This window comes from Hippocampus guttulatus, chromosome 11 (assembly GCF_054856545.1).
Source record: "Hippocampus guttulatus isolate MCC_2025c chromosome 11, RoL_Hgut_1.0, whole genome shotgun sequence".
Taxonomy (NCBI): domain Eukaryota; kingdom Metazoa; phylum Chordata; class Actinopteri; order Syngnathiformes; family Syngnathidae; genus Hippocampus; species Hippocampus guttulatus.
In genome coordinates, this window is record NC_141271.1 from 17338321 (window position 1) to 17363865 (window position 25545).

At 43.8% G+C, this 25545-nt stretch overlaps 2 protein-coding genes across 6 annotated transcripts in view; one reads left to right on the forward strand and one right to left on the reverse strand.

Annotated features, from left to right (window-relative positions):
• On the forward strand, nt 1-3169 carry LOC147198403 (nuclear pore glycoprotein p62-like). Its single transcript, XM_086123501.1, has 2 exons — nt 1-1961; nt 2315-3169. Exons 1-2 carry the CDS (start codon nt 507-509, stop codon nt 2471-2473), a joined length of 1614 nt encoding a protein of 537 aa, XP_085979627.1. The 5' UTR covers nt 1-506; the 3' UTR covers nt 2474-3169.
• The window catches only part of itga6a (integrin, alpha 6a), a 25598-nt gene continuing 3036 nt past the window's right edge, over nt 2984-25545 (reverse strand). The window contains exons 1-26 of one of the 5 annotated variants that reach the window (XM_086123499.1): nt 19777-20034; nt 14375-14499; nt 13994-14073; nt 13415-13676; nt 13199-13330; nt 12843-13056; nt 12446-12639; nt 12269-12363; nt 11954-12081; nt 11618-11707; nt 11477-11538; nt 11223-11392; nt 10462-10605; nt 10272-10387; nt 9403-9565; nt 8454-8540; nt 8284-8363; nt 8125-8199; nt 7925-8027; nt 7621-7791; nt 7450-7539; nt 6870-6977; nt 6247-6345; nt 6035-6160; nt 4682-4806; nt 3686-3833 (exon numbers count right to left, since the gene is read on the reverse strand). In XM_086123499.1, the coding sequence (XP_085979625.1) occupies nt 4699-4806; nt 6035-6160; nt 6247-6345; nt 6870-6977; nt 7450-7539; nt 7621-7791; nt 7925-8027; nt 8125-8199; nt 8284-8363; nt 8454-8540; nt 9403-9565; nt 10272-10387; nt 10462-10605; nt 11223-11392; nt 11477-11538; nt 11618-11707; nt 11954-12081; nt 12269-12363; nt 12446-12639; nt 12843-13056; nt 13199-13330; nt 13415-13676; nt 13994-14073; nt 14375-14499; nt 19777-19946 (3192 nt within the window). In that variant the 5' untranslated portion in view covers nt 19947-20034 and the 3' untranslated portion in view covers nt 3686-3833; nt 4682-4698. Of the gene's footprint in view, nt 3834-4681; nt 4807-6034; nt 6161-6246; nt 6346-6869; nt 6978-7449; nt 7540-7620; nt 7792-7924; nt 8028-8124; nt 8200-8283; nt 8541-9402; nt 9566-10271; nt 10388-10461; nt 10606-11222; nt 11393-11476; nt 11539-11617; nt 11708-11953; nt 12082-12268; nt 12364-12445; nt 12640-12842; nt 13057-13198; nt 13331-13414; nt 13677-13993; nt 14074-14374; nt 14500-19776; nt 20035-25545 lie in introns of those variants that run through there. The other 4 variants (XM_086123498.1, XM_086123497.1, XM_086123496.1 and 1 more) reach the window with 4 other exon arrangements.

The following is a 25545-nucleotide window of genomic DNA, read 5'->3' on the forward strand; positions in this document are numbered from 1 at the left end:
CAAACCACTAATTATCTTCTAAACATTATTTTAATGATGTGAAAAAGCGTAGTATTAGACAAATATCAAGCATATCGAATACATAATCAAACGACGTTAATCGAGGTACATACAGCTCAATCGAGTTACATACAGACAAATTTTTGCACAAAAACAGTGGTTACTAAAAAAGGTCGAAAACGACCAACAAACTGACCAAGAAGCAAAGCGAACACCGGAACCGGTCTAACATCGTCACTTCCGCTAGCAATAGCATGCATCTCCCGTGTGACGATGAAACGAATTTTGAAGCCACGTTTTTTGACAGTGATGTCCAACTAGTTTGTGTTCGCCGCTCGTTATTTTAATGACAACTAACCCGTGATCTATTTGATACAAGTTCCGCCGTGTAGGAGGCGCATTCGACACATCGGACTCAACTTGCAGCAAGTTGCACCCGCGACCCGCCAAAAATCCAGCGAGGTGCGTGAACCATTTTGTCATCCGCTATCGTCCGGTGAGCGACCATGAGTGGCGGCTTCAACTTCGGTCAGCCTTCCACGGGCTTTTCTTTCGGCGCCGCAAAGACCACAGCTCCAGCGGCACCCACCGCGAGCTTCGGCCTGACAACGTCCACTCCCGCAGCCGCCGGAAGCAGCGGCGGCGGCTTCTCTTTCGGATCGTCCGCGCAGACCGCCGCGAGTAGTAACCCGAGCGGCGGTTTTAGCTTCGGCACCCCAGTTAAGACCACCACTGCCACCGGGAGCCTCACGTTCGGGACCCCCAACGCCACTACATTCAGCCTGGGTTCCACTTCTCAACCCGCCCCGACTGCAGGTCTCACTTTGGGCTCCATAGCGACACCGGCGACTTCGTCGTCTGGTTTCAGCCTGGGCTCGGGTTTGACGGCACCTGCGGGGGGAGGATTCTCTTTCGGGACGGCAACCCAAGCACCAGCTCAAACCCAGCCGGCAGCAGCATTAGCAGCAGCAGCAGCAGCACCCACTACAAGTGCACCGGGAGGCCTCACATTTGGAGGTTTCAGCTTCGGTGGAAACAAGGTACAAGTCACCCCAGCGGCAGCCACAACAAACGTGCCGGGGGGCGGCTTCTCTTTTGGTTCAAGTGCCGCTCCAAGCCTCACACTGGGAGCCCAGACCACCTCCACAACGGTAGCTTCAGCTCCACAGGCTGGAGGTTTCAGCCTGGGCATTAAACCCTCATCAACTCCAGCTCCCCCTGCAGTGACCCAGGTGGCTCCATCTCTGTTCTCGACTCCAACGACATCAACTGCCACTGCGATGGGTTCTGGTTTTACTTTCGGTGCCACTGCGACGCCAGCTGCGGCTCCCGCTGCGACGACCACCGCAGCCAGTGGAGGCCTGTCCTTTACGCTTAAACCTCTCGGAGCAGTGACCTCCAGCGCCGCCGCGCCCTCCATCGCCCCGGCCGCGACCACCACGTCGGCTTTCTCTCTGGGACTCAAACCGGTCATCACCACGACCGCAGCTACTGTAGCCACCACCCTGCCAACCACCTCCGCTCCTGCCGTGATGACCTACGCCCAGCTGGAGGGCCTCATAAACAAGTGGAGCCTGGAGCTGGAAGACCAAGAGAGATATTTCCTCCAGCAAGCCACTCAGGTCAACGCGTGGGACCGCATGCTGGTGGAAAACGGCGAAAAGATCACGTCCCTTCACAAGGAAATGGAGAAGGTGAAGCTGGACCAGAGGAGGCTCAACCAGGAGCTGGATTTCATCCTGTCCCAACAGAAGGAGCTGGAGGACTTGCTGTGCCCGCTGGAGGAGTCAGTGAAGGAGCAGAGCGGCACCATCTACATGCAGAACGCCGACGAGGAGCGCGAGAGGACATACAAGCTGGCGGAGAACGTGGACGCGCAGCTCAAGAGGATGTCGCAGGACCTGAAGGAGATCATCGAGCACCTCAATACGTCCAGCGGCCCGGCCGACACCAGCGACCCGGTAAGATGGCCTCAAGTAAACACCTCAGTCCTCCTAACTCGGGTTGCAAAATTTCTAGGCCAAATTTTCATTGGGCAGTTGAAATGGAAATTATGCAAATGTTATTCGAAGTAAATGGGATTTGATTTTTTTTTTTCCCCTGAAGAAGGGGAGCATCTGTAAGGCATCGCTCGCCGCTGGGTTTTTAATAATAATAATTTTAAAAAAAACATAATATAACAATGCCCATGGGCATGTATTCTTTATCCTCTGCGAGAATGACTAATCACAGCGTCTCACTGATTCACTTCGTCGGAACAAATGAAATCACATTTTGTGAGCCTACACTTAACATCTCATTTTTCCTTTGTCAGCTTCAACAAATCTGCAAAATCCTCAATGCCCACATGGATTCCCTGCAGTGGATCGACCAGAATTCGGTTCTCCTGCAGAGACGAGTGGAGGAGGTGTCCAAACTGTGTGACAACCAACGCAAAGAGCAGGAGAAGACCTTTCGTTTAGCGTTTGACTGACCCACCCAAAAAAAAAACCATACACTTTTCAGCATTTATTGTCAAAATATTTTTGCCTTTGTAGGCAGTAGTGTTCATCAGTATTGGTGTTTCCTTTTTTTTTTTTGTCAGGTATCATCCAGGACGCTTGATTTTCAACAGTTTTTTTTTCTCAGACCTTATCTCTCTTCATGTCAATGTTCCAAATATCAAATCAATGTTTTAATAAGATATTTTTGGATGAATAAAATAAATTGATTAAAAAAATAGTTCAGTCACTTACAGGATGTTAAGTTACAAACACATTCACAAATCAAATTACCAGGTAGATGGAGAACTGCAAGCATTAACACTGGCATTGGACAGTCATCAGGTGAGTGAATCACTATATCGTCAGGCTGTGAACTGTATTCAGGCTGACTTGTGAATTTACCGGTATAGTTTTAGCATGAGTTTTATTAACGCATGTGTAAATGTGTTGAGCATATGTAGGTAAAGCATCGTCAATGCAAAAAATAAAATAGCGCAAAGTCCTATTTTGAAAAATATTTTTTATTCCACTTGACAATTTAACATTTACATTACAAAATAATCGAATTTGGCACATTTTGCTACGTCCTTTTAGTTTCACATGAAGAATGACTTTCAGTGACGATGCTACCTTAAAAATTTAAAACAAGCAAACATGTATTCAGAGGTGAGTCGCCTGTGATGTTTGATGTTTAAAAATATTTTTTACAAAGGTACTTTAATACAATACATACAAAAAGTCAAGTGTCCCATCTGTGCATTTTTTTTAAAATTCTGCAACGTTTTGAGACAGTACCACTACATCGGATCAGTAGTTCATTTTCAAATGTACGTTAGTCTATTTCACACAAAAGACTAAATATCTTTGGCTCCATCAAACATGATTTATCAAAAAATAAATATACAATGTGCATAAAACATATCTACAAAAGTTACAAATCCATGTCGAAAACTCATTTGTGCGGTGTAGAAAGACTAACGATTCCTGGTGAGCGCATGAAGAAAGATATTTGACATCGCAAAGGCTTGGACATCCAATACAACGAGCCGTATTTAAATTTCTGCCTTGACAAAGATAATTGAGTATTATTTATTGTCTTTGTTCACGTAGAATACGGCTCTTGTATTGGATCGTCATTTGATTGTGCATTCTAGTCCACTTCAGGACCAATTTGTTGTCCCTGACTCAGGAGTAACTTTCATTGTCAACCCACATTGTCATCCACGGCTTCTTCTCAAAAGCATCCAACTTGACTTTGCTGTCTTCGTAGTGAGAAGAATCCTTCCGGATCCGCACGGCGTGATACTGAGGAATGGCGTCCTCCTGCTTGGAGCGTTTGAAAAAGCCACACTGGATAGACAAACAGAGGAATTAAAAAACACACACACAAAAACATGTAATTGTTGGGCTTGCTATGCGAAAAGACAGAAAGTAAAGACAGTTAAGCATGCGTTGTGCATTTCATTGCGCGTTTTCAAAAGCCAAGCCGATGTCAGCCAAAGCACCTGCAGAGCACACAATTACACAACAACGATGATCTTGTGACGGAAGTGTCGCACAAGAGCAATTTGTTTTGGTTGAGTGCAATCTGTGTCGGGTTAAATATGTGCAGAGCCGGTCCAAGCTACAAACTTCAAGAACAAGTCAAATTATTTGGATACATGAAAACAAAATTCCAAATCAAATCTAAATGTAAATCATCTCAAAATCAATAAAATGTCACCTATATACAGAAAAGTGTACATGGAGACGGTCTTGGTCTAAGTAATATTAGTCATTCTTCGCAGAAGATAAAGAATGGGAGTAGTCTTATTTTTACAGGTTGCTCCACTGCTTCTGTTCAAATATCTGTCACTTTAAGGGTTATCACGTCGCAACACCGACGCTAATTGTAAGCCCAATTTGCATTGCCAATTATGTGTTAGCATTAAGCTAGCGGAATTTTTCTGGCAGTATGAGTTCTTCTTCAATAGCAATGCAAAAAAAGAATCCAAAATATGACTTTAGGATTTGTTGACTGTTAATTGCTCTTCGGAGTCCCCCAGTGGTCAGTTGGTTCAGAAGGTGTTTAGTGGTTTTACGCCTTGGGCCGGCTCTACTTCTGCGCTTACAATAAAGCTGCTGAAGTGAGTTCATTAGTTGCTGCACATGCTCAATTTATTTATTTATGGGGGAGTATTTTTTGCTTGGTTTTGAACCTGTTCCGAGCTTAAAATCAGGCCTCAGCAGAGAGCTTGTCTTTGTCAGAAGGCTGAACATGGATCTCAGCCTTGTGATAGGCCGCATCATACTGGTCTTTGGACGCTCTCTTGAAGAAACCACACTGAAGGAAAGGCGGGGGTCAGGCGGGAGCAAGGGTGATCAATCAACAATCACAAAAGTACCGCGAGTAAAATAAATATTCACCCGGTATGAAAAAAAAAGAGACTGTCCAATGCAAAGCACGAGTCTCAGCATTTTGTTCATTTTTTTGTTTGTTGTTATCTGGGAAACAAACACAAAGTGTTCTTTGTGTTTTAGATCAAAAGAACAACTTTTAAAAAAATTGACAACACAGCAAAGCCCAATCCATCACTGTTTCAGGGTTCACGCTTCCACTTTTTTATTTTTTGGGATCAATTTTGGTAGAACTGTTGTCTATTTAGGATGTAATTCCAATATTGACCACTAGATGCATCTGCACATTTGAAAGAACAACAGGAAGTCAAAAGCAGCACTTTAGTTTTTGTTGAAAACTACACTGGTGTACACATTTTTATAAAAAAATAAAAATAAAATTACATCAGAGATGCAAGTAAACTTTTCTGAATTAATTTATCGTGCCAATTCCACATTTTCAGTTTTTTTTTTCTCTAGCACAACAGGTTTTCAAAATAATATGTAATGTGGTAATATTTATGAATTAAGGGTTAGGTTCACCCCATGACTCGACCCCGGATAAGAGGGAGAAAATGGATGGATGAATGGGTTCGGTTCAGCAACAGGTGGAATTTTCCATCCATCCATCCATTTTCCGAACCGCTTGATCCTCACTAGGGTCGCGGGGGGTGCTGGAGCCTATTCCAGCCATCTCCGGGCAGTAGGCGGGGGACACCCTGAATCAGTTGCCAGCCAATCGCAGGGCACACAGAGACGAACAACCATCCACGCCCACACTCACACCTAGGGATAATTTAGAGCGTCCAATCAGCCTGACATGCATGTTTTTGGAATGTGGGAGGAAACCGGAGCACCCGGAGAAAACCCACGCAGGCCCGGGGAGAACATGCAAACTCAGGTGGAATTTTTTTATGGTCAAATATTGTGCAAACTTTTATAGGCCAACTTGAAAAGAAATTTTAAAAAATCAGTGTTAACAATACATTCAGGGACACCTAAAGCCATCTCTGATAAAAGTTTACTGTTGATCAGTGTGGTTGAATGCCATCCACTGTAATCCTGCTTTTTATGCCTACAGAAATCTTACTGTACATGCTTTTCATTGGGCAGTGCATCCCCGTCTCAGCTCCTTTTTCCTTTTTTCCTTCTTTGACTGAATGCTTTCCACTCACCTTCCACAGCAGACAGACCAACAATGCCAAAATCAAGATCCCTGCCAGAACAGCGACCACGATGATCCACCAGGGGACGCCACCATACTGGGCTACTGCACTCTCGGGGAACACTGTAAGCGTCACCTGCCAACAACACATACTACTGATGAAAAAAAAAATTCATGATTGCAGATGTCACAAGCTATCCCACCTGACATCTTGTGCCTTACGTCAGTGTCAGGAGTTCGCAGGATCATGTTTGTGGACTGAGTGTGGAGAACCAGTGAAGCCCTCACAATGATGTCCAGGGACGAAAGGGAAGTGTAATCCTGCAAGACCAAACTGGGTGAGTATGATTTCATCAGTGGTGTGAAGTACCGAAGTACAAATAGAAAGGCTCGAAGGGAAAGTAAGACAAGAAATCCCAATCCAACCTAGAAAAAAAAAACTGGAAACAAAATAAGGAAACTTGAGAAGATTTGACAATGGATGCTGAATGGGCAACATTTAACCCATAATGTGGTGCTATAAATCTAGATCAAAATGTTCCTCCGGGCTCACTGCTATCGACTGAAATGGCAGTCGGTGCCTTCGGGTTCGCATTGTGAGCATGATGTTGTCAATTTCAATTGCGATGGCTGTGCTGCAATGGATAATAATGGATAGATTAATCTGTTTAATTCTTAATCCACAATCACATTACGAATCAAAATACCATGTTTCGGTGACGAGCAGGGCACATTATGCATGACTGCAAAAAAAAATCTTTGCCTTGAGCTCCCCTTGATGTAGATCTGCATTTCACTGACTATAGGTAGAATTTATAATGATGCGAAAAATAGTTCTATGGCACCTCCAGAAAGGTTGAGTTCCACAGACGAGCTCTGAGTTCCACTGTCGACCCGTCGAGTCCATGCAGGGGGCACTTAAGCAGCACACACTGCAAATCTTTCCCACATGCCTGAAAAGGAAAGTGTGCGTTAAAACCTCCTGAAAAGGAAAGTCAAGTCAAACATTTTTTTGAAATAATTCTGTTCTGTCTTCCCCCAAGAGTCTAAACACAGTTTTGCAATTAATATTGTATTTATGTAATAAGATTTAAGAAGAACGCGGGCACTGTACTGCCTTCTGCTGGCCGCTACTTTGTAAATGATGTCAAGGTGCCCTCAGGCTCGTATTGCAAATCAACAGCAGAGGACAGTACAGGACAGAATATCAGTTCTTTGAGATTGATAATGATGGATTCATTTCCTTAATTCTTAGTCCACAAATAATATTAATCAGAAAACGTGTTTGAACTAACACACAGAACATATTTTTGCAAAGATTTTTTAAAATTTTTTTACTCGAGTTCTCCTTTAAAGCGAACTTAATAGATTGCTTGTGCTGTGTGCATTATTTGAGACAGCAAAAAAAATAAATAAAATGCTCACCAAAATCCTATTTTTGTCTGACAGCGAGCAATTCTTGCCTCTTGTTTTTTTGGGTGAAATTTCCCGCTTTGTCCTGAACGCAGCACTCTCCTGAAAGCACATCGATTCTCATGAAACGGCAAGGAAGCAATCGTATTTTAGGGTCCGAGTGGTCTCTGGATTCAATTGTACCTGGATGTGTTTTAAAGGATTGATCTCAAACTCTGGTGTGCAAATGACATCGCGCGGGCCTTCTTTAGCGTTCACTTTCACCAGGTACAAAAGCCATTTGCCATTGTTGTTGGATTTGGGCCACTGGATGTGCAGCGATGATTTGACGGAAGCGTCCCACAAGTTGTTGATCTGAGAGAAGGGGGGTGGGGGGGACAACAACATTTTTGGCATAAACAGTCAATTTGTTAACATTTAGCAGGCGTTGTCTAGCAAATGGTGGCCAAATAGTGTTGCCGGGAGAACGTGAGTCAAATCAACATACTTTGAATGTGTAATTGACCAAACTGCCAATCTCCTCTTCGGTCTTCATGGCGCTCTCTCCTCTCACAACTCCACCAAACGAAACCCGATGAGGGTTGGCTTCCCTGAAGGAGACGAGCCAAAGTAAATCACGACCTCCTAACATGCATTAGTAGCACGTTCTGTTCACATGTACGCTCTTGCGGACGGACACAAACATACCCAGTCACCGACAACGGCAATTCAATCATCACTTTGGCTTTGACTCTCACCCGGGCCAAATTTTGTACGCTGGTTCTGAATAGAAAGAAAAGTGGGAAAAAAAACATCAATTAAAAATACAACGTGGGGAAGAGCTGAGGGTGAGCTAGTAGTTGCTACGTTTGGAGCTGCAGGTCGATATCAATCTCCGCGGTCTCCAGTGTCATCGCCGCGGTGCTCAGGATGATGTAAAATGTCACCTTTATCAGAAGAGCCTTTCTTATTTCAAACGCCAAGACGACAAAAGCTTCAAAAGTGCTGCGGAAGGATTGTAATGCACGACTTTGTACCTGGGATCCCCGCTTAAATGGGTTGCCGACCTCGCAGTCGGCCTGAGAGCCGTTTTGATTCGCGACGCATATGATCTGCTTGTCCATCTAGGGGGAGAGGTAGAAAATATTTCAGGAGACTAAAGTGGTCATTATCTTTGCCACATTTATTTTCTTTGTATTATTTTTAGTGCTGTCAGTTTAACGCGTGATTATCACCATTAATTTAAAATAATTTTAACTCGATGAATTTTTTTTATCGCACAATTAATGCGGCACCACGTCACAGCGGGTGTTCTGTTGCTCTAAAATAATAAGATGTGCTCCAAGTTTGAATAACTGCTCTGAGTGAAACATGTTAATGTAAAATTGAAAATCGAAATTGTTGTTTTCGTAAATATTTGCATTTTGCACAAAGAAAACTGATCCACGATTCCATGTTGATGAGAGCATTAAAATGGGAAAAATGGGAGAAAAAGAAATCAAAAGAAATTTAGAATAGATAAAAATTTGTGATTAATTGTGGCTAATTCTGAGTTAACTACGAAATTATACATTTGATTGCGATTAAATATTTTAATCGTTTGACAGCACAAATTATTTTATTTCTGTGGTAGGCTATTTGGTAAGATTTGGCACTAACTACAGAAGCTTATTGAGCTTTATCTGATGTTAGGCAAGATTCAACTTTTTCTCCACGGCGTGCATGCATCTGTGCGGGGAAAAAACAACGTCCATAAAATCCAAACTAGTACGGCATTTGTTCGGATATTTTCAGTGGTCGAAGTGGGCCTGAGTACAAATGTCCGCATTTTAGTGATCCAAGTCTTTTGACATGAAGCAACTTTTTGCTTGATTTCTCCTCGCATTAAACATTTTCTTCCTTTCAAGTCACCAAGTGCGATACAACTCTTGTTTTAGGTACTGTCAGATCTTTTACAATAACATAGCCCTTGGTTATTTACTTTACCGTGGTGCGATGTGAGCGGACACCCGAATACGACAGCGTGTCGGGGAACGAGCCCATCAGCTTGGCTTCATAGGCGTCATCGCCGTTCACGTTGCTGACGGTCAGCCGCAAAGCCAAGTCCTTCCTCTCGTAAGTCAGATGAAACACAGACACGTTGTCCCTCCTGTGGACCCACAAAGAAAGCACTTTGCATATAGCTACTGAAAACGTGTGCAGGAAATCTCATTCCTCCAAATTTCGTTTTCTGTCGCTTTTGCCTCGGGTGAATTGAATGATCTGAATGGAATGAGAACCGTGTGAATCTGTTATGTTGAATGTGTCATGGGAAACGAATGGTGGGGTTTCTTGTTAGTTTTTTTAGCAGTGAGAGTTAAAAAAAAGAGGAGTGTGCCAAAACTTGATTTTACAAATGAGAATAATAATATCACGAATGGTGTGAAGTTTTGGAACATGCTGTGAAGTTGCAGTGGTGACAATGGGTGGAGAAGTGTGCGCGTAGAAGCACATCAAATAGGTTAGGACAATAAAACAGGTGTAAAATAACGTGTGAGTGCTTCCAGCGGTCTCACAATAATCTTAAACATTAACTGTAAATGCATTGAAAACGGGTGTACTTAGGCAGTTATTATTTCCAAGGCCACTAGAGAGAGCTCGCACACCACTAATGCAGGGGTCATTTATCTACTCGTCGTCACCGCGAGCTTGCCAAATTTAGACCAATTAAAAGAAAATGTTGAAATGTACAATATTTTGTGTATTCATTTTTTCGCAATTCATGGTTAATTTTGTTTTTGAAGCCGTACACTGTTGTAACGCATGACTTCCCCCTCTGAGGATTTGATTTTCAAGAGGTTCTTTCCGTTACTCACGTGGGCAAAGGCGAGTAAATGTCTTGATTGCTTTGCTTGTACAGCAATTTGTAGTCCATCATCAGGTTACTGCGACAAACATGATCACTTCCGCATCCTTCCTTGACAAAATTCACCTCCAAAAACAAATGCGATAAAGAGCGAGCTGTTAGCACGTTGACTTACTGACAAAATGAATCGTCGCTTTTACCTCAACGGTTTCATTGTTCGACTGAGAAGAGTCCAAAATTGGCATCAGCGGCGGGAGGCTGCTCTTTGCCTTTTGTCGCTTGGTACCAACTATATGTGCAGACACCTTGATGGGAATGCTTCGCATCTTATCCTTAATGTTGTCCTGTATATAAAAACAAAAACAAAAAACAAAACAAAACAAAGGTGTCAAGTTATGTTTCTTTGACAAAAGAAGAAACGTGGCATGTGAAAAAACAGGGAAGGCAAATTGTGAAATTGCACAGATGATAGCAACCACTCTTTGGAAATATTCAAGAGATTTGAGTGTGTCTATGGGAATGTTTGTCCATTCATCCAGAGGCGCATTTGTGAGGTCAAAGGTCATTGTTTAGTGCACAGGGACATAGTCATGCGCGAAGAGGAGAAAGGGCCCTTCCGAAAATGTTCCCACGATGTCGGAAGCAGAAAACGTTTTGGCTAATGACTTATTTGTGATTCAAGAGCCTACTCCGCAACTGATTAATGAACCAGTTAAGCGGGCGTGTCCTAATATTTTTGATTTTGGTTTATCCGTGGCCCAACATTTCACAGATATTTTTGGGTTATTTGCTGAAAAACTCATTTGTTTGCCAATATGTGACGTTACGGCCGTTTGAGCGTTAGCATATTAATTTGGGTAGTATGCTAGCTAATAACAAAAAACAAAACATGGGTTCATGATTGTGTGCACGTTAGATGTTTGGTGTTGATGCTTTATGATCCTCTGCGTTTTCTTTTCACCTTCAACTTGGCTTTTATCTTAATGCACGTTTCCTGCTTTTGTCCTCGGAGGTCCAAGGTGCCGTTAAACTGGTGTTCTGTTTCCGAGTCGGATTTGTTCAAAAACACGACTCTCGAGACCAACCCTTGTTTCCGGCGCATTCCGTCCGCCTCCACAGAATATCCGAGAGCTGCGGCGGAAGAGGACCAAATCAGATGCGAAACAAAAGAAGCCTTCCGTGCGGATAACAAAGTCAAAAAGATGATTGACGTACTTATTCTTGGATTGTAAGATACGGGGTTTGCCTTGTAGCTGAAGCAAGAATCCACAGTGAAGCTAAAGACAGAAAGGAGACGTCTGCTTCGTTACACTGAACGGAGTTTCCGTTATGAAACGATATTGCATGAATATTTACCAGATGTTGTTTCCACAGTTCTTTATTGTCAAGTCAATTTCCCGTGGGGAGATTTTGACGTCTTGGTGGATACTAATGACTGGTCTTGCCCTGAAAAACAATGAAATGAAAATTTTTCAAATTCGCTTTTATGCACACGTGTAAATGATCACAAACTACGACCTAATTAATGCCATAGAATAATATTAATTATTAAGTCATGCATAACAAGAAAGTTATGTCTGCGTGGGGAAAAAAAATGTGTCAAATCAATCAATCCCTGACCTAAAGCGAAGTCAATAAATGCTCCCAAAACATATTTGCGCAAATACGGTGTCATGTGTGGGAATACAAAACCTGTAAATGAGTGCCGAGTCTGACAGAGAGCCCACGGCAAGGTCCGGATAAGAATTGCTGTCCAGGTCCATGTTCCCTGCCAGAGAATAGCCAAACAGTCGGATGTTGTAATCTTTGCCGGAAATAATCTGGAATAAAAAATTTAAAAAATGCAAGTAATTCAACCATCAAAACCTGCAGCAGTTCCACGATGAAACAAAAACATGAAGCTCACGTCTACGACAATGAGACGTTATATCTGATTTATACTGGAAAAGTGAGCTGGCAAATAAATCTATCACTGAGTATTCCATACAATCTATAAATCAAATCAACCTGAGCCGGGCGTGTGTTTATTCCCTGTGCAGAGCCATGATAAATGTAGACCTTTCCGGCACCGCCGTCATCATAAGGTGCTCCGATGGCGATATCTGGTCGAGGGCGGGGAGAAAAAAACAGTTCATGCAACAATATTCCGGGGAATAATAAAGCACATCAGCGCCCCTCGATCACCTTGATAAGAGTCTTGATTGACGTCTCCAATGTTCTCCACCGCCAGACCAAACATGGAGTCTCTCGTCCCATTGAGACGGACGGGAGCGACGCCTCGCCATCGTCCCGCCTGGTTGATGTAAACGTAAACGGCCCCTCCCACGTCTTTGTCCTTCATGTAGAACTGGGGCGCTCCCACGACTATGTCCTGCCATCTGGGTCAAATAGATACGAGATCAGCGTTTTCGTACATGACGACATTATACGAACGCTCACAAGTTTGTGTCATCGTTACAGTTCAGGTCAGCTGTTGTCAATCACTTTTTCTGACACCCAGGAGTAACCCGACGTGTATTATTTACAAACATTCTGAAATGGTCTTTTCGTATTGGCAGACGAATGAGAAAGTGCAACCCACCCATCCCCATTTAGGTCTGTTACGGCCACATCGTATCCAAAAGAGGACGCCAGCCCGGGCCCGTGCAGGGTGTGGTCCACCGCAAGTCGGTTCGAGCCTTGTTTCTCTTTCCTCAGCAGAAGCACGGCTCCGCTGTGATTGGCTCTGGGCGCGCCAGCCACCACCGTTAAGCCACGCCTCCTGGTGATGCTGTGTCCAGAGTCCAGAGAGAATCCTAAATGTAAGAATTCACAAGAATCGTTGACAGTTCGTTGAAAGTCTAGATTACTCCTTGTTCCTGTTTATATTGAGCGGTTACGATCCCGGGAACATAACTCTCCTCAAGCGGCAAGCGAAGCAGTTGTTTCGTGTCTCACCGAGGTAGCTGTTGGCAGGTACAGGTACAAGCTCTGGGTTCAAGACCAGCTCATCGCCCACTTCATAAGGCCCGTCATCATACACGCCCATCTCCAACAGGGTGTTGTTTTTTTGCTCCACCCGTACGATGCCTGATGGGGAGGAAAGTCAATCAGTCTCACACACACACACCCAACGGAGTGACCATTAGCATTTCAAAGGCGCCCTTTTCAGACCTTTCCAGTTGTACGCTCCAGGCGCTCCGAACACCAGGTAATGGTAGTCCTTGGTGAAAGTGGCGGCGAGACCCTGCTGACACGACCCGAACATCTCGTGTCCTCTGGCCCTGCCCTCGCAGAAGTTCCAGTTGCCGCCGTCCTCGTCCGACGACTCGTCGATGGTCAGGTCTTGGCTCAGGACGTAGCAGCGGCCGGTGATGTCACGGGCCTCCTGGGGCGTGTTCACAAACATGCGCCTTTGGTAGCGGTGAGCGCACGTCTGAAGCACAAGATTTTCGCCGTTGCAGTCACTGCCATTGATTTCACAGTTTGTTTCTCATGAGTGTTTTTTTTTGGGGGGGGGGGGTCGTCGTTACGGGTAGCGCAGTGAAGATTTTTGACAGATTGATTTCGGATAGTCTAGACAAGCTAAAGTGATCCATCACTGCAGCCTGACTGATGTGGAGTTTTTGAGGCCGATGCCGATTTTTGGCAGAAAAAAAAATCCAATACAGAGCAGAAGCAGCTGTAATAGCCTCCAATGAGGAGTCTACTCGGCAAAAGGGACGGATTCATAATCCTCAATACGATACTTACCACAATCTTTCCCCCAGGTCCTTGACTCTGTACCGTGACTCCCATCCACTGGTTCTCCTTGTTCTCAACTTGGATATCCTCTTTCAAAGTTGAGACAAAAGTTAAAAGCCACGGCATGGAAAACGGATACACAAGAGAAACTTTAATTAACACAATTAAATAAGGACATCGCTGGGTTTCCTACAAACACGATTGGGTGGGACGTGGAAAAATGAGCCACTGGTCGGGCACAGCGTCACCTAGCTGACTTTCATGCCGTTCCCACTTTGAGCCAAATTCAAAGTCGCCCTCGAATTCCCAGACAAGTCCAAGGATACAGACTGGCTTTTTTTGCCTTGAACGTACAGTGCAGTTGTGTGGAGATACGCTACGTATTCTTACCTTCGCTGTCAAATAAAACACGCTCACAATCAGGAGAGAAGTTCATGTCACATTTATAAAGTCCTCCAGTGATGTTGGCATTTTGTTTCCCCAAAGCTCTGGCTCGGGGGGCACCAATCAACAACCTGAGAAAAATAAAAATAAAACGTGTTCTAATTTCAGTCATCACACAGAAACAACATAGTAACCATTGCATTTAATTTGGTTGTGAGCACCACAAGCTCGGGGAAACGAAAGGGTTCAAAGGACCCTTTTATCGGTCAATCGTCAGATTTGAAGCTCATTCGGTGACAGTTGTGCCAAATCTTTTGTTTTCCGGACAGTGCTTCTCGTGGAGAATGCGGGCTATTTGCAGAGCGCCCCGGGGGGGTTTGCCGCCTGCCAATACGATGACACAATCAGCAGACAACATTTATAAGGTCTTTTACTACATTTCTCTTGAACAACTACACACACATAATGACATAGTGGGGATATAACAAATCTACACAACCCCTCTTCAAATGACAGATTTGATGTCATAAAATGTAAGATTAGTCTAATTTCTTTACATCTCACCAAAAAAAATAAATACCATTTCGACAGGGGCATGTAGACTTTTGACATTTCTGCACTAAAAGGCGCACCTAAACGCAATCCATTTTCTTAAAAGCTCCCAGCGCGCCTTAAAATCCGATGCGCCTCGTGTACAGTCGTTACGGTAATATTTCGACGCCAAAATGGCTCCTTGCTCGAGACATGCTGACAACGCAGAGTTCTTTTGGTGTGGAAAATACGGTGTGTGAACAAGAGTTGCGCCGCCACTCGGCAAAATGTAATCAAACACTCAGAGAGAACATATGAAAGGTAAAACGGCAGACCACAACACCTTCCTGTGGGTTTACGTTCCAGTTTGTGCGTGTTTCTAGGTGTACATGTGCTTTGACACTCAATCGAAGCGGTTCGGGATTTTTTTTTTTTCATCAGCTTTAATACGCAACACAAATCGGTCTACGAGTCAGTTGGCCCAACCAGTATTTAGTGCTCTTTACAAAACTCCCGAAACAACAGACTAGAACAAACTGAACGGAGACTGCTTTCAAATCAGCAACAACCTTCACCGATCTTACAAAGTCGCTCCTCAATGTGTGTCAGTGAAGGAAAAAAAAAAAAACACATTTTCGATAAGCCGGTATTTATTTTGTCTGTGAATATTTTCATTTGAATGCGAGTAGTCTTGACAACAAACGTAATCTTTTATGACTTGGAAACACCAATGCAGCAACTCCTCCGCACAAGTTCAAGGACAATCTCATGTGGTGTAGAACCAACGCAGATGAACAACATGTGGGAGGATTTTGACAAAGTAAGCTCCTTGATATCACTATACCACCGTGAGGGTAAACAACAAGTCCAGAGGCACAATCGTAAGCGAAAGCTGCTCTAGAATGTGGGCACTGCCCATAACAGCAAGAATTTCCTTCAGGGGACCAGAAAGGAAATCCTGTCGAGCTTTTCAAGTCTTCCCTGACAGGATTTTTAGATTCTATTGATCTTCTAGACCGGCCCTGCGGCTCTCCGTTTACCCCGACAAGGATGCAATTCCTGGGGAGGTCTGATGGAGAGACCCAAGAGCAAACTGCAAAGCCTGCGCTCAAACAAAAGACCGGCGACGTGCAAATACAAACAGGAGCTTTTGACAAAGTTAGCCCAAATGTTGACATTTCAGCACCTGAACTGCAGCTGCTGAGTCCCCCCCCCCCCCTCCCATGTGCTGTGGAATACTACAAGGAGAATTCTATTGGAGCATAACTTACATTTACATACCGGTAACACTAAAAAGATGACAGGGCCCCGGTGGTACAAATCACGGGGCCCCACACTGGCTTACTCAATAGCGATCCAAGATGCGGGGAAAACCGCATCAGTGTTACAATTGTAAAGCAGAAGCCCCGGGGAAAGATGTAGAATTTAGCAAGTAACTGAGGGTTAATATTGACATTTCCATGCAACACGGCCTTCTGGTTGACTAGTGAAGCAGCGGTTTGCGCTACTATATTTATTTATTTATTTTATTTTATTTTTTGCTGCAACAGCAAATGTTGAGACGATGTTAGCCTGATTTTTACGTACGCTAAAATCTGCCTTTGCAAAGAAAAAAGTTTCCCCCATGACAGATTACAATGACTAATATTAAAAAATATATATAAAATATAATCAAATAAAATAATAAAGCAATTTTTTTTGGGGGGGGAGATTACAGTCGTTTAAGAATATGTTGATTATTATTACGGAACAGCATCATTCCAAGATTTATTTATTTTATTTTATTTATTTATTTTTGTAACAATATTGGTCCCCATTTATCTGAGTTTTTGAATCGGATGGAAGTGCACCAGACGGATTTAAGCTACTGCTATTCGCCTCCATTAATTGTTTGGGGATTGTTTTTTTAGTTTTTTTTTGCATAACATACTTACATGTATACGACTCAAAAGAAAGAATGCTTTCATGCTCAGCTGGTCAATTGAAAACATATTTCCTTCTCAACCATTTTTGCGTGCATTGTTACAGTCTTCCCTTGCTAATCATATAACGTTATCATTCTTTGCTACGTTCACTGTTTTTTTTTTTCCTTTATGGCTTAACTTTGTTCGAAACATCAGCGTGAATTGCAAAACACATTTTGATGGGACTCTTGGGCAAAGGTTTTGTGCTGACCTAATATATGGAGCAAAGCTGTTCATATCGTGACAACAAGTGCACCGCACACACACACCCACGGCCGTCATGTTACCTATCTGTCTCTCACTGCGGTTTGAGAGCGGAACACACAGTGGCTGCAAACAACGATTGTGCCCCTTTTTGTGAGCACGCGTGCCGCAGTGGTGGCACAGCTATGCATGTGCACGGAAGTGCAGCTGCTCTTACTCATTCACATAACAAACAACTGAGCCGTCTTATGTTCCGTAGCGATCACAACTTTTGAGTCGCACCGTGTGAGTTTATGCCCCTTTTCGAAAGGGCACAAAGTTAAAACGAAACAGCCCAACTTTACCAGTTAGTCAGAATGGAATCTCTTGACTGATGATGAGTCATTTGTGTTTCATCTATCAGGTTACACATGTGCAGATGGCCATGCCTGGCCGGTCAATTGAGCCAGTTTTCTCATCTTACGCTAACTGAACTCCTCAGTTCTACTTTTTGTGTTCAGTGTTGTCAAACTCATTTTTGTCACGGGCCATAACTACAAGTGTGTGAGAATCCTAAAAAGATGGCACCAGAATGCAGGTATGGCCCACGAGGCTAAAAGGCGTAAACAGTCATTATTAGTCTTTGTGAAATCACACACAGTGTTTGACTCTCAGCATTCAAACAATGCAAATGTTACGTAAATCGTTAAGAGCCCGATTATTTGCGCTTCGCTGCGTGTTTGCCGATCATTTTTCACCCGCTCTGTCACAAAGCTAAACACAAGTTTCTTGCTCCGAAGAAACAAGCAAGAGAGCGCACATCCGCTCTTCTTCATGAGCTCATGTGACGCTAATTAGCCCAACAAGTCAAGTGAAAGCTCATCGAGCGCATACCCAGCTAATGAACAGCTGACCACTTCCAGCTGTGAAGCGCCACGCTGAAGCAACAGTAAAAAGTTCAACAGTCGTTTTTAGTCATCTAAAGTGAAGTCTTCATGGTGTATTTATCTCGTTCTTGTTGGACAAGTCGGCAAATCTAACCATAGCTGACTTTGGGCAATGGGTGGGTTACACCATTGACTAGTTCCCGGCCAATCACAGGGCACATATCGATAAACAATCATTCACACTCATTATTTACTTTAAGTATTCAAACGTTTTGTGAGATTTTTGTTTGGTCGTGTGATGTGACATTTTTCTAATGCTCAGTGGGTGCCTTGGCTCAAGACAGGATGAGAAACATTGACCTGTAACAAAGATGGACATGGCGGGACACCCCACAAGTTGGGTTAGCACTAGCATGAGTGCTCATGTGTAATACGGGAGGGAACATAGATGCTTCCATAAAGGATAAAGGATATCCATCTTGAGATTCACAACACGTGACCATTAATCTCATTATCCAACAGCTAGTCATTTTTCAACAAATCTTAATGAGTCACTTACAATAATGGTAGAAGAAGTCGTAATCTACTGTTGTTTGCTTGTGTCTCTATGACTGTAGAATTATATGGCACCCCCAGCGGCCAAGGCTGGCACAACAGGCATTCTACGAAAGTAAGGTATTACGTTACTCTGTCTAAGTGCTATTTTCTTGATGAAAAGACAGAAACACAAAAACAAATTGTGGGTGGGGGACAGATTAATGGTATTGCCATTCATTTTAATGGGTTGGTCACAGAACGAATTAAAGTCATATGTTAAGGAAATATTGTACATTGATATCTGAGAGTCATTATTTCAATGACATTTATTCACTGATTGGAAATCATATTAATGGTGCTCTTACTAAATAGAATTCCTCGCCATCTAAAATTCAGGCCGCCAACACAACGCATGCTAAAAAAAACTGCCCCCCTGTCCCTGAAAAAAAGAGCATCTCTCAATGCTTGCATCCTGCATGAGCTGCTGTTGCCCACCACAGTCAAAACAGCAGCGGAGATAAAATTCCACAGGTTGTAATCTTTGTGAAATCTCAGTGCCTGTCGTTATCAGGGCTTGTCGTCCTAGCCGCCTCCGCTCGCGCTGCTGCAGGGTCAGCATGCGTGCAGGCTCACGCTCGATGCAAGCTTCGGCAAGCCGACCCTCTTGCCCCCATCTCCAACCCTCAAGGTTCTGCTAGAGGAAGGTGAGGAGATGATAATAGTCCCGCAAATAAGGTTAATCAGAATTTAAACAGCCTTATTTCTGCTGCCTCAGACTTGGATTAAACGGCAAACAAGCGTGACATCGACACTTCAAAATACAAACCAACCAAATGCACGGCTTGCCACTACCTTAGAGAGACTCATTCTGAAATAACTGTAACACGGGAGCATTTTATAACATTAACCTACTCATTCTCTACCATTTCAATTAAACAATGACAAACAAGCCCTAAATCGGCACATTTCAAATATGTGTGTGGAGAAAAGTCGCCAGCTCATCCTCCAGAGGCCACCCGGCTTGACCTTACATCACATTTGCATGACACTTGTCACCCTTATTTGTTCACTTGTCTTCCGCCTGCATGCGTCTCAGTTCACATGCATACATCACAATAACACGGTGTTAAAACCACACAAAGGAAAGTACTTTTTAGGCAACAACAATAAATTTGAATCGTGATTTGAAAAGGGACAATATGCATCATGGTATACCAGTGTTTTAAATGAGCAAAGTGAGAATGATGACAATGCTCCGCTTTTTTTTTCTAAAAACATTCCCACGAGAAGGAGATTACAGACTCACATTCGTTTGTCCGGGTTGAGCTGCCGGTGCATAGCGAGAGAGAATCCGAACAGACTGCCGGGCTCTCCGCCTTTCCTGATCACATGGTTGGTGTCCAGGTTGAAGGCCAGCGCAAAAGGTGCGTTCAAAAGGGAGAAAAGTGCCACGCAAACGCCCCCTCGCAGCAGCATACCGGTGCGTGTTTTAGGTGCAAAGTTTCAGGAACTCAATCCCTTCTGTGCTCTCTGGCCAGCCGACACGGAGACACTGGAAGCCGCCGCGGGTTGATTGCCCTCGGGGTCCGGGCGAGGTGATCCATAGCGCCCTCTCTGGTCAAACTATGGTACGACAACAAAGCAGTGACCCGAGTATGTACACAGACGCCTGCTGCATAAAACCAACAAGAGTGGTTAAAACGAAAAAATACTTCAAGATAGTTTTTTTTGGGGGGGGGAGGGGGGGGGACAAAATTCAAAAGAATCGGAAAATACATAGAATTTAGATTTTAAGGGGAGACTGCAAACAGACAGGCACATACAGTTGGTCAACACATCTGTACAAATAAACTAACTCATTTGACGCCAAACCGAAGGCAGAATCATTCGCAGTCTGTTGAAAGGATTGTGATTGAAGTCATGTACTGTAAACTCAGGTTTCCGGAATTGATTTGAACTGTTGCATTATTGATGCAATGATCATCAGACTGAGGGAAAATGCATCAATTATGAACGTGCAACCTCACCGCTTGCACCTGCCATCTTGATTAATAAGTCATTAAGTGTTTTTCACAGTTTTACGAAACACCGATTTTGGTGATGTTTACGGGACAACTACAAAATGGACGCAGGGGAGGATCCGTCATTATTTCATTATCCTTCAGTAAAATTGATCTGAACTCTTATGTGGCCTGCAGGAAACTTTGAATCATTGTGCTCGTTTTTTCTGACTCTGTCTGCTGAAATTTGATGGCTACGTGAACTTTAAGCGATCCAGGCCATGACGTTACACAAAGTGGCTATTGTCAGCCAGTGTGTGTGTGTGTGTGTGTGTGTCAGTAAGAGCCGAACGAACCACATCCCTAATTACGGCAAATGAGTCTGCTGGCTCTCGTGTGAAATGTTTGAATGGCATCTCTTGTTGTGGTGCATTTCCTCATCAGTGCATCACACTTCAACACATCCCAGGCCCCTTTAACGACGCCATGATCTGATTGTATGACTACTTTGTGCACCAGTGACTCACATGATAAATATCTGCCTTTAAACATTCATCATTTTCAAAGACAGCAAGCCCAACAGCTATTTAATGTGTACAATTACACATGTCCATTTGACGGCTTTTCACTTGATTGAAGTCACTTTATGTCTAGTTTTCCAGGAATATCCATCGATTTTCAGACCACTAAATCAAGTTAATTTGCTATAGTGTCTATTAGCATATAGCCTTATTCTTTACTTGAATTTGCTCATTAAGATCCCCACAAGCAATTGCTACACTTATTCTCCATTTGCTATAATAAAACCATTATCACAAAGTTTATTATGAAAGAGGAGCTGATCGGCTTATCCGATCGGCTTGCGTCATCTCCTCTCGTAGTGGCTTGGGTGAAAATGTGACTTTTTGGGTTTGTTTGAAGTGACGCGCTGCAGCTTGAACAGGTGCGGTCTGTTGTGGCCCAGCAAATAACCGTTTCGTGTTTCAGCCTTTGATCTGAGTAGCAAGAGGATATGAAAAGCTGGTCAAATATTTTGTTGTCATGCTGTTTGTTCTATTTCCGGAAAGAGGACATAGGATGAATGTGCAGACAGTGCAATATCTTTACAGGAACTTACACAAGAACCATGAGCGTCAGGCTGCCTCAAAAAGCAGATTCAATCTGTCATCGAAAAAAAGCGTGGTAAGCGTTTAGTTTTACTTCCTGGCCACCACGTGACGAAACATTTCTACAAGTTCGTATTTGTACTTTACATTGTTATCGAACTGCACCGAATCATACCGAGAGCTGTTTCTTATCATCCAGATTGTTGAGGAACTTCATGCTGCTGCTTGTGTTTTGTGTTTTGGCAATGCCTTGGTGTGTCTGTGACCAAAGAGAAGTAGAAGTGGTTTCACCTGAGTTCAAGCCACCACACAAAAGAACACTTTCATGCGCATTCTATCCAAAGGCATTCGGCGTAACAGGAGCTGGGTCGGGAGGGTTCTATTGTGTCATAGGGGGGAGGTGAGAGGGGATCGATGGTCGATCAGGTGACCGCCTGCAGGTGGCGAGAGCTTTCTTCTCAAATTAGCAGCTTGGTTTGTTGGAGTCAAGTAAATCTTTCTCAAGTCGCTGTGTGGCCTCAAACAATCACAGTGGCCGTGAAACACCTTTTCAAGTATGGCATACACGCACGGAATTCCCGTGACATATTTCTCATAACAGGTGACTTTGCATTAACACGAAAAATAGATAACAAAACCAAATTCCTCATCACTGGGGAAGGAACTTGCACCGCGATGACTTTTGGGCCCAGCTACCGGTATTGGATAGCGTTGCAAATGAATACAGTTCTCAAACTGACAAGGAGGCCGCCACATGGGTTACAAGGAGTTGAGTGGATGGAAATATTTAATATCTAAGATGTCTTTTGGCTGCCTTGGGCTGTCATAGAAGAATGTAGGGGGATGGATGGATGGATGGATGGATGGATGGATGGATGGATGGATGGGTGGATGGATGGATGGGTGGATAGATGGAAGAATAGAATAGGAGGCGAGAATGAACCAAGGGGCATCCGAAGGACCAGACGGACATCAAACAATGCAGTGAGAGATGGATGAAGTGGAGGAAGGCAGTGAAGCAGAGTGAGCAAGGACATTTAAGGAATGGCTAGACACAATGACAGACACACAAAAGGGACGAGAAGGAACTGGAGGAAGACGGAGAGTGATGAAGAGAGAGAATGATCAAGAGAGACAGACGGAGGAAGAGCTAGATGAAGACAGATAGGGGTCCAAATGAAGGGCGATGGAGAGATAAAGAGAGATAGAGACTGAGTAATAGAGAGCGATAGCAATAAAGAGAGAGAGGGAGGGAGAGAGACAGAGCGAGAGACAGACAAAGAGCGAGAGAGAAAGAGAGACAGTGAGAAAGATAAAAAAGAGCAAGATAGAAAGTTATATGAAGACAAGCGGGTGATGGATGGATGGATGGAAGGATGATGGAGAAATAGAGATACAGAGAGAAAGGTTGATAGTAAGAGACGAATAAAAGTACAGTATATCAAAGGGTGGATGGAGGGATGAATGGATGGATAAGTGGATAGAGAGATAGGAAAGGGTACAGAAATGCAAATATAGAGAGTGATGGATAAATAGAGAGAGAGAGAGAGAGATGAAGAGTGATCAAGGCGGATGATCGAGGGATAAATGGATAGAGGATGGAGGATGGATAGAGGAAAGAGATATTTAAACAGACACAAAGAGAGGTAAAAGAGTAGTGGATCGACGGAGAGAGGGATGGATGGAGTGATCGTGAAAGAAGGGGGATAAAGAAAGAGCGCAATAAAAAAGAGACATCGAGTGATAGCGATAGAGCTAGAGAGAGCAATGCAGAGAGAGAGAGGTGGATAAACTACGATGGAAAGACAATTCCAAACCCGGGAGTCCGTTTTACTTTTGTTGTCAAATGGCACTAAAGTGAAACGGGAATCGACACAGCTCCCTCTCTCTCCAGCAAATAGTCACATCCCAGCATGTGAGTGTTGGGCTCATCATCATGCCGAGATGTCGGCTGTGCGTTTCTGAGCCGGCGTGTGAAGCGTAGCGTTAAATGACGCCGTGCGAGCAGCTGATCCCGCTGCTGTTGTGACAGCGCCGCTTCACCTTTGTCGGGAGACCATCCGCACTAAATCTGCTCCACTCCCCGCACACAAAGACCTGCCTGCCATTTTATGGAGGGGGGCGGGGGATTGGGGTCGTGCCATCCCACCGCCTCAACAATGGAGGGAACGGGACCTCGCAGACCTCACAAAATTCTTTCTCAGGCTGGGCAGATGACACAGGGAATTCTGGGGGATTCCTTTGTGGTCACTGCAAAGTGTAGCTTCACCGTGTTGGGGCAAAAGGCGATTCCCAGATCGCAATCTCATAGTAAGCAGATGGAGGGGCGATCATTGGTTCTCAAATATAGACTCTGAAAATTGCTGGGATCAAAGTAAACCCAAACCGGGTGAAATAGCAAAGCCAGCGCTAGGTCCAAGAGGGACAGAACCACTGTTGGGTTGTTTATATCCAGCACATTGGCTTGAGGATTCGACCGGCTTCAGTTCTTCGGCCCGCCCGGATCCAATCTGCTGGGTCAAAATAATGAACCCAACCCGGATCAAAATCATCCATCACCATGAGCAGAAGCTCCTGATGAAATCAAGCCTCCAAGCTTTTGCTTTCCTGCCACTGCTTCGTCAGCGCGCTTCAACTTCCTTTCAATTGTTTGTCATGTCGCAGCCTTTTGTTGTTAAAAATAAGTTCCTCCCAGCCCATAATGCACCGAGACTGATTGTTAGGAAACACATGCTCAACGGCGAATACCCTGGTGGACGCTCCCTGACAAAAACCGGCGTCCGGAGCCCTGCAGAACATACGCAAGCTCTCAAACAAAGAGGTCAAGGGACACTCGGCGGATCATTTCCATGTTTGCAAGAAGCGCATGAACAAAACGGATGCACAGTAGCATTTTTTTTTTTGCTGACTGTCTTATGGAAGAACAATGGAAGAACCACCAAGCCGCTGAGTTCTACCTTTGGCGTAGATCCTTAAAGTATTTGAAATGACAAAGCTGACATGGTGTGGTAAAAAGGGTGCGTTGCCATGGAGATGAATGCTTCAAGTCTCACAGCAGGAGCTCAACCAGACGAGCCACCGTTTGATCTATCTGGGTTGCACGGAGCAAGAACTCTTCCGCTACTGTTTTAACATCGGAAGACCTTCGGATTCAAAGCCGATTCTAAAAGAGTGGAAACTTCAGGGTGGAATACAACGCAGCCCTGGAGGCCGACTTCTGAATGGTCAGATTTCAAAATAAATCATGAAAAAAATGCATTCACCATGTCAAGGCAAAATCAAATAAATAATCCATCACATTGTGCAGGTGTACTTTATGAAGCATGTTTCTTAGAAAGCTACATTTGAAAGAAATCTGACAATGTATAATGTTGAACTGGGGAGTTCCTGCTCAGTCCAGTCCCAGTGAATGAATGAAGCAATGAATGAAGAGACATGCTCCACTAATGAGCAGTGACATGTGGGTCCAAATGGGCTGGGGCTTTTCAAGGAAACAATGCGGAAGACACACACAGAGCTCTGAACCAGCAGTGTGAACTTCCTTTGGTTTGTTTTTTTTAAAGAGCTTCAGCGATGTGTCCTGACCAGTAGATCAATTAAATACTTTTACATTAGATGGCAGAAGGTTTAGTTTGAACTGCGCATCCACTTTTTGGTAATATTTTTGTTTAGTGTTGGTGTGGCGTGAGACTATTTGTCACGGTGTGCCTTGGCTCAATTGAGGTTGGGATTCCCAACATGTGCTCGTGAAAAGATTTACTGCCATCTTGTGGTAAGAAATATATAGTCACTGGTTTTGTTCTGAACAAGAATGTGGAGTCGGACCGAAAAAGACTGGGGGACCAGGAGGTATCTTTTAAGGAGAATATGATAATAATTATAATAATAATAATAATGGTAATAATAATTTTATTTGAATACCGATAATAGTATTACTTATTTATTTAAAGTGTCACTTCAGCTGTTGAA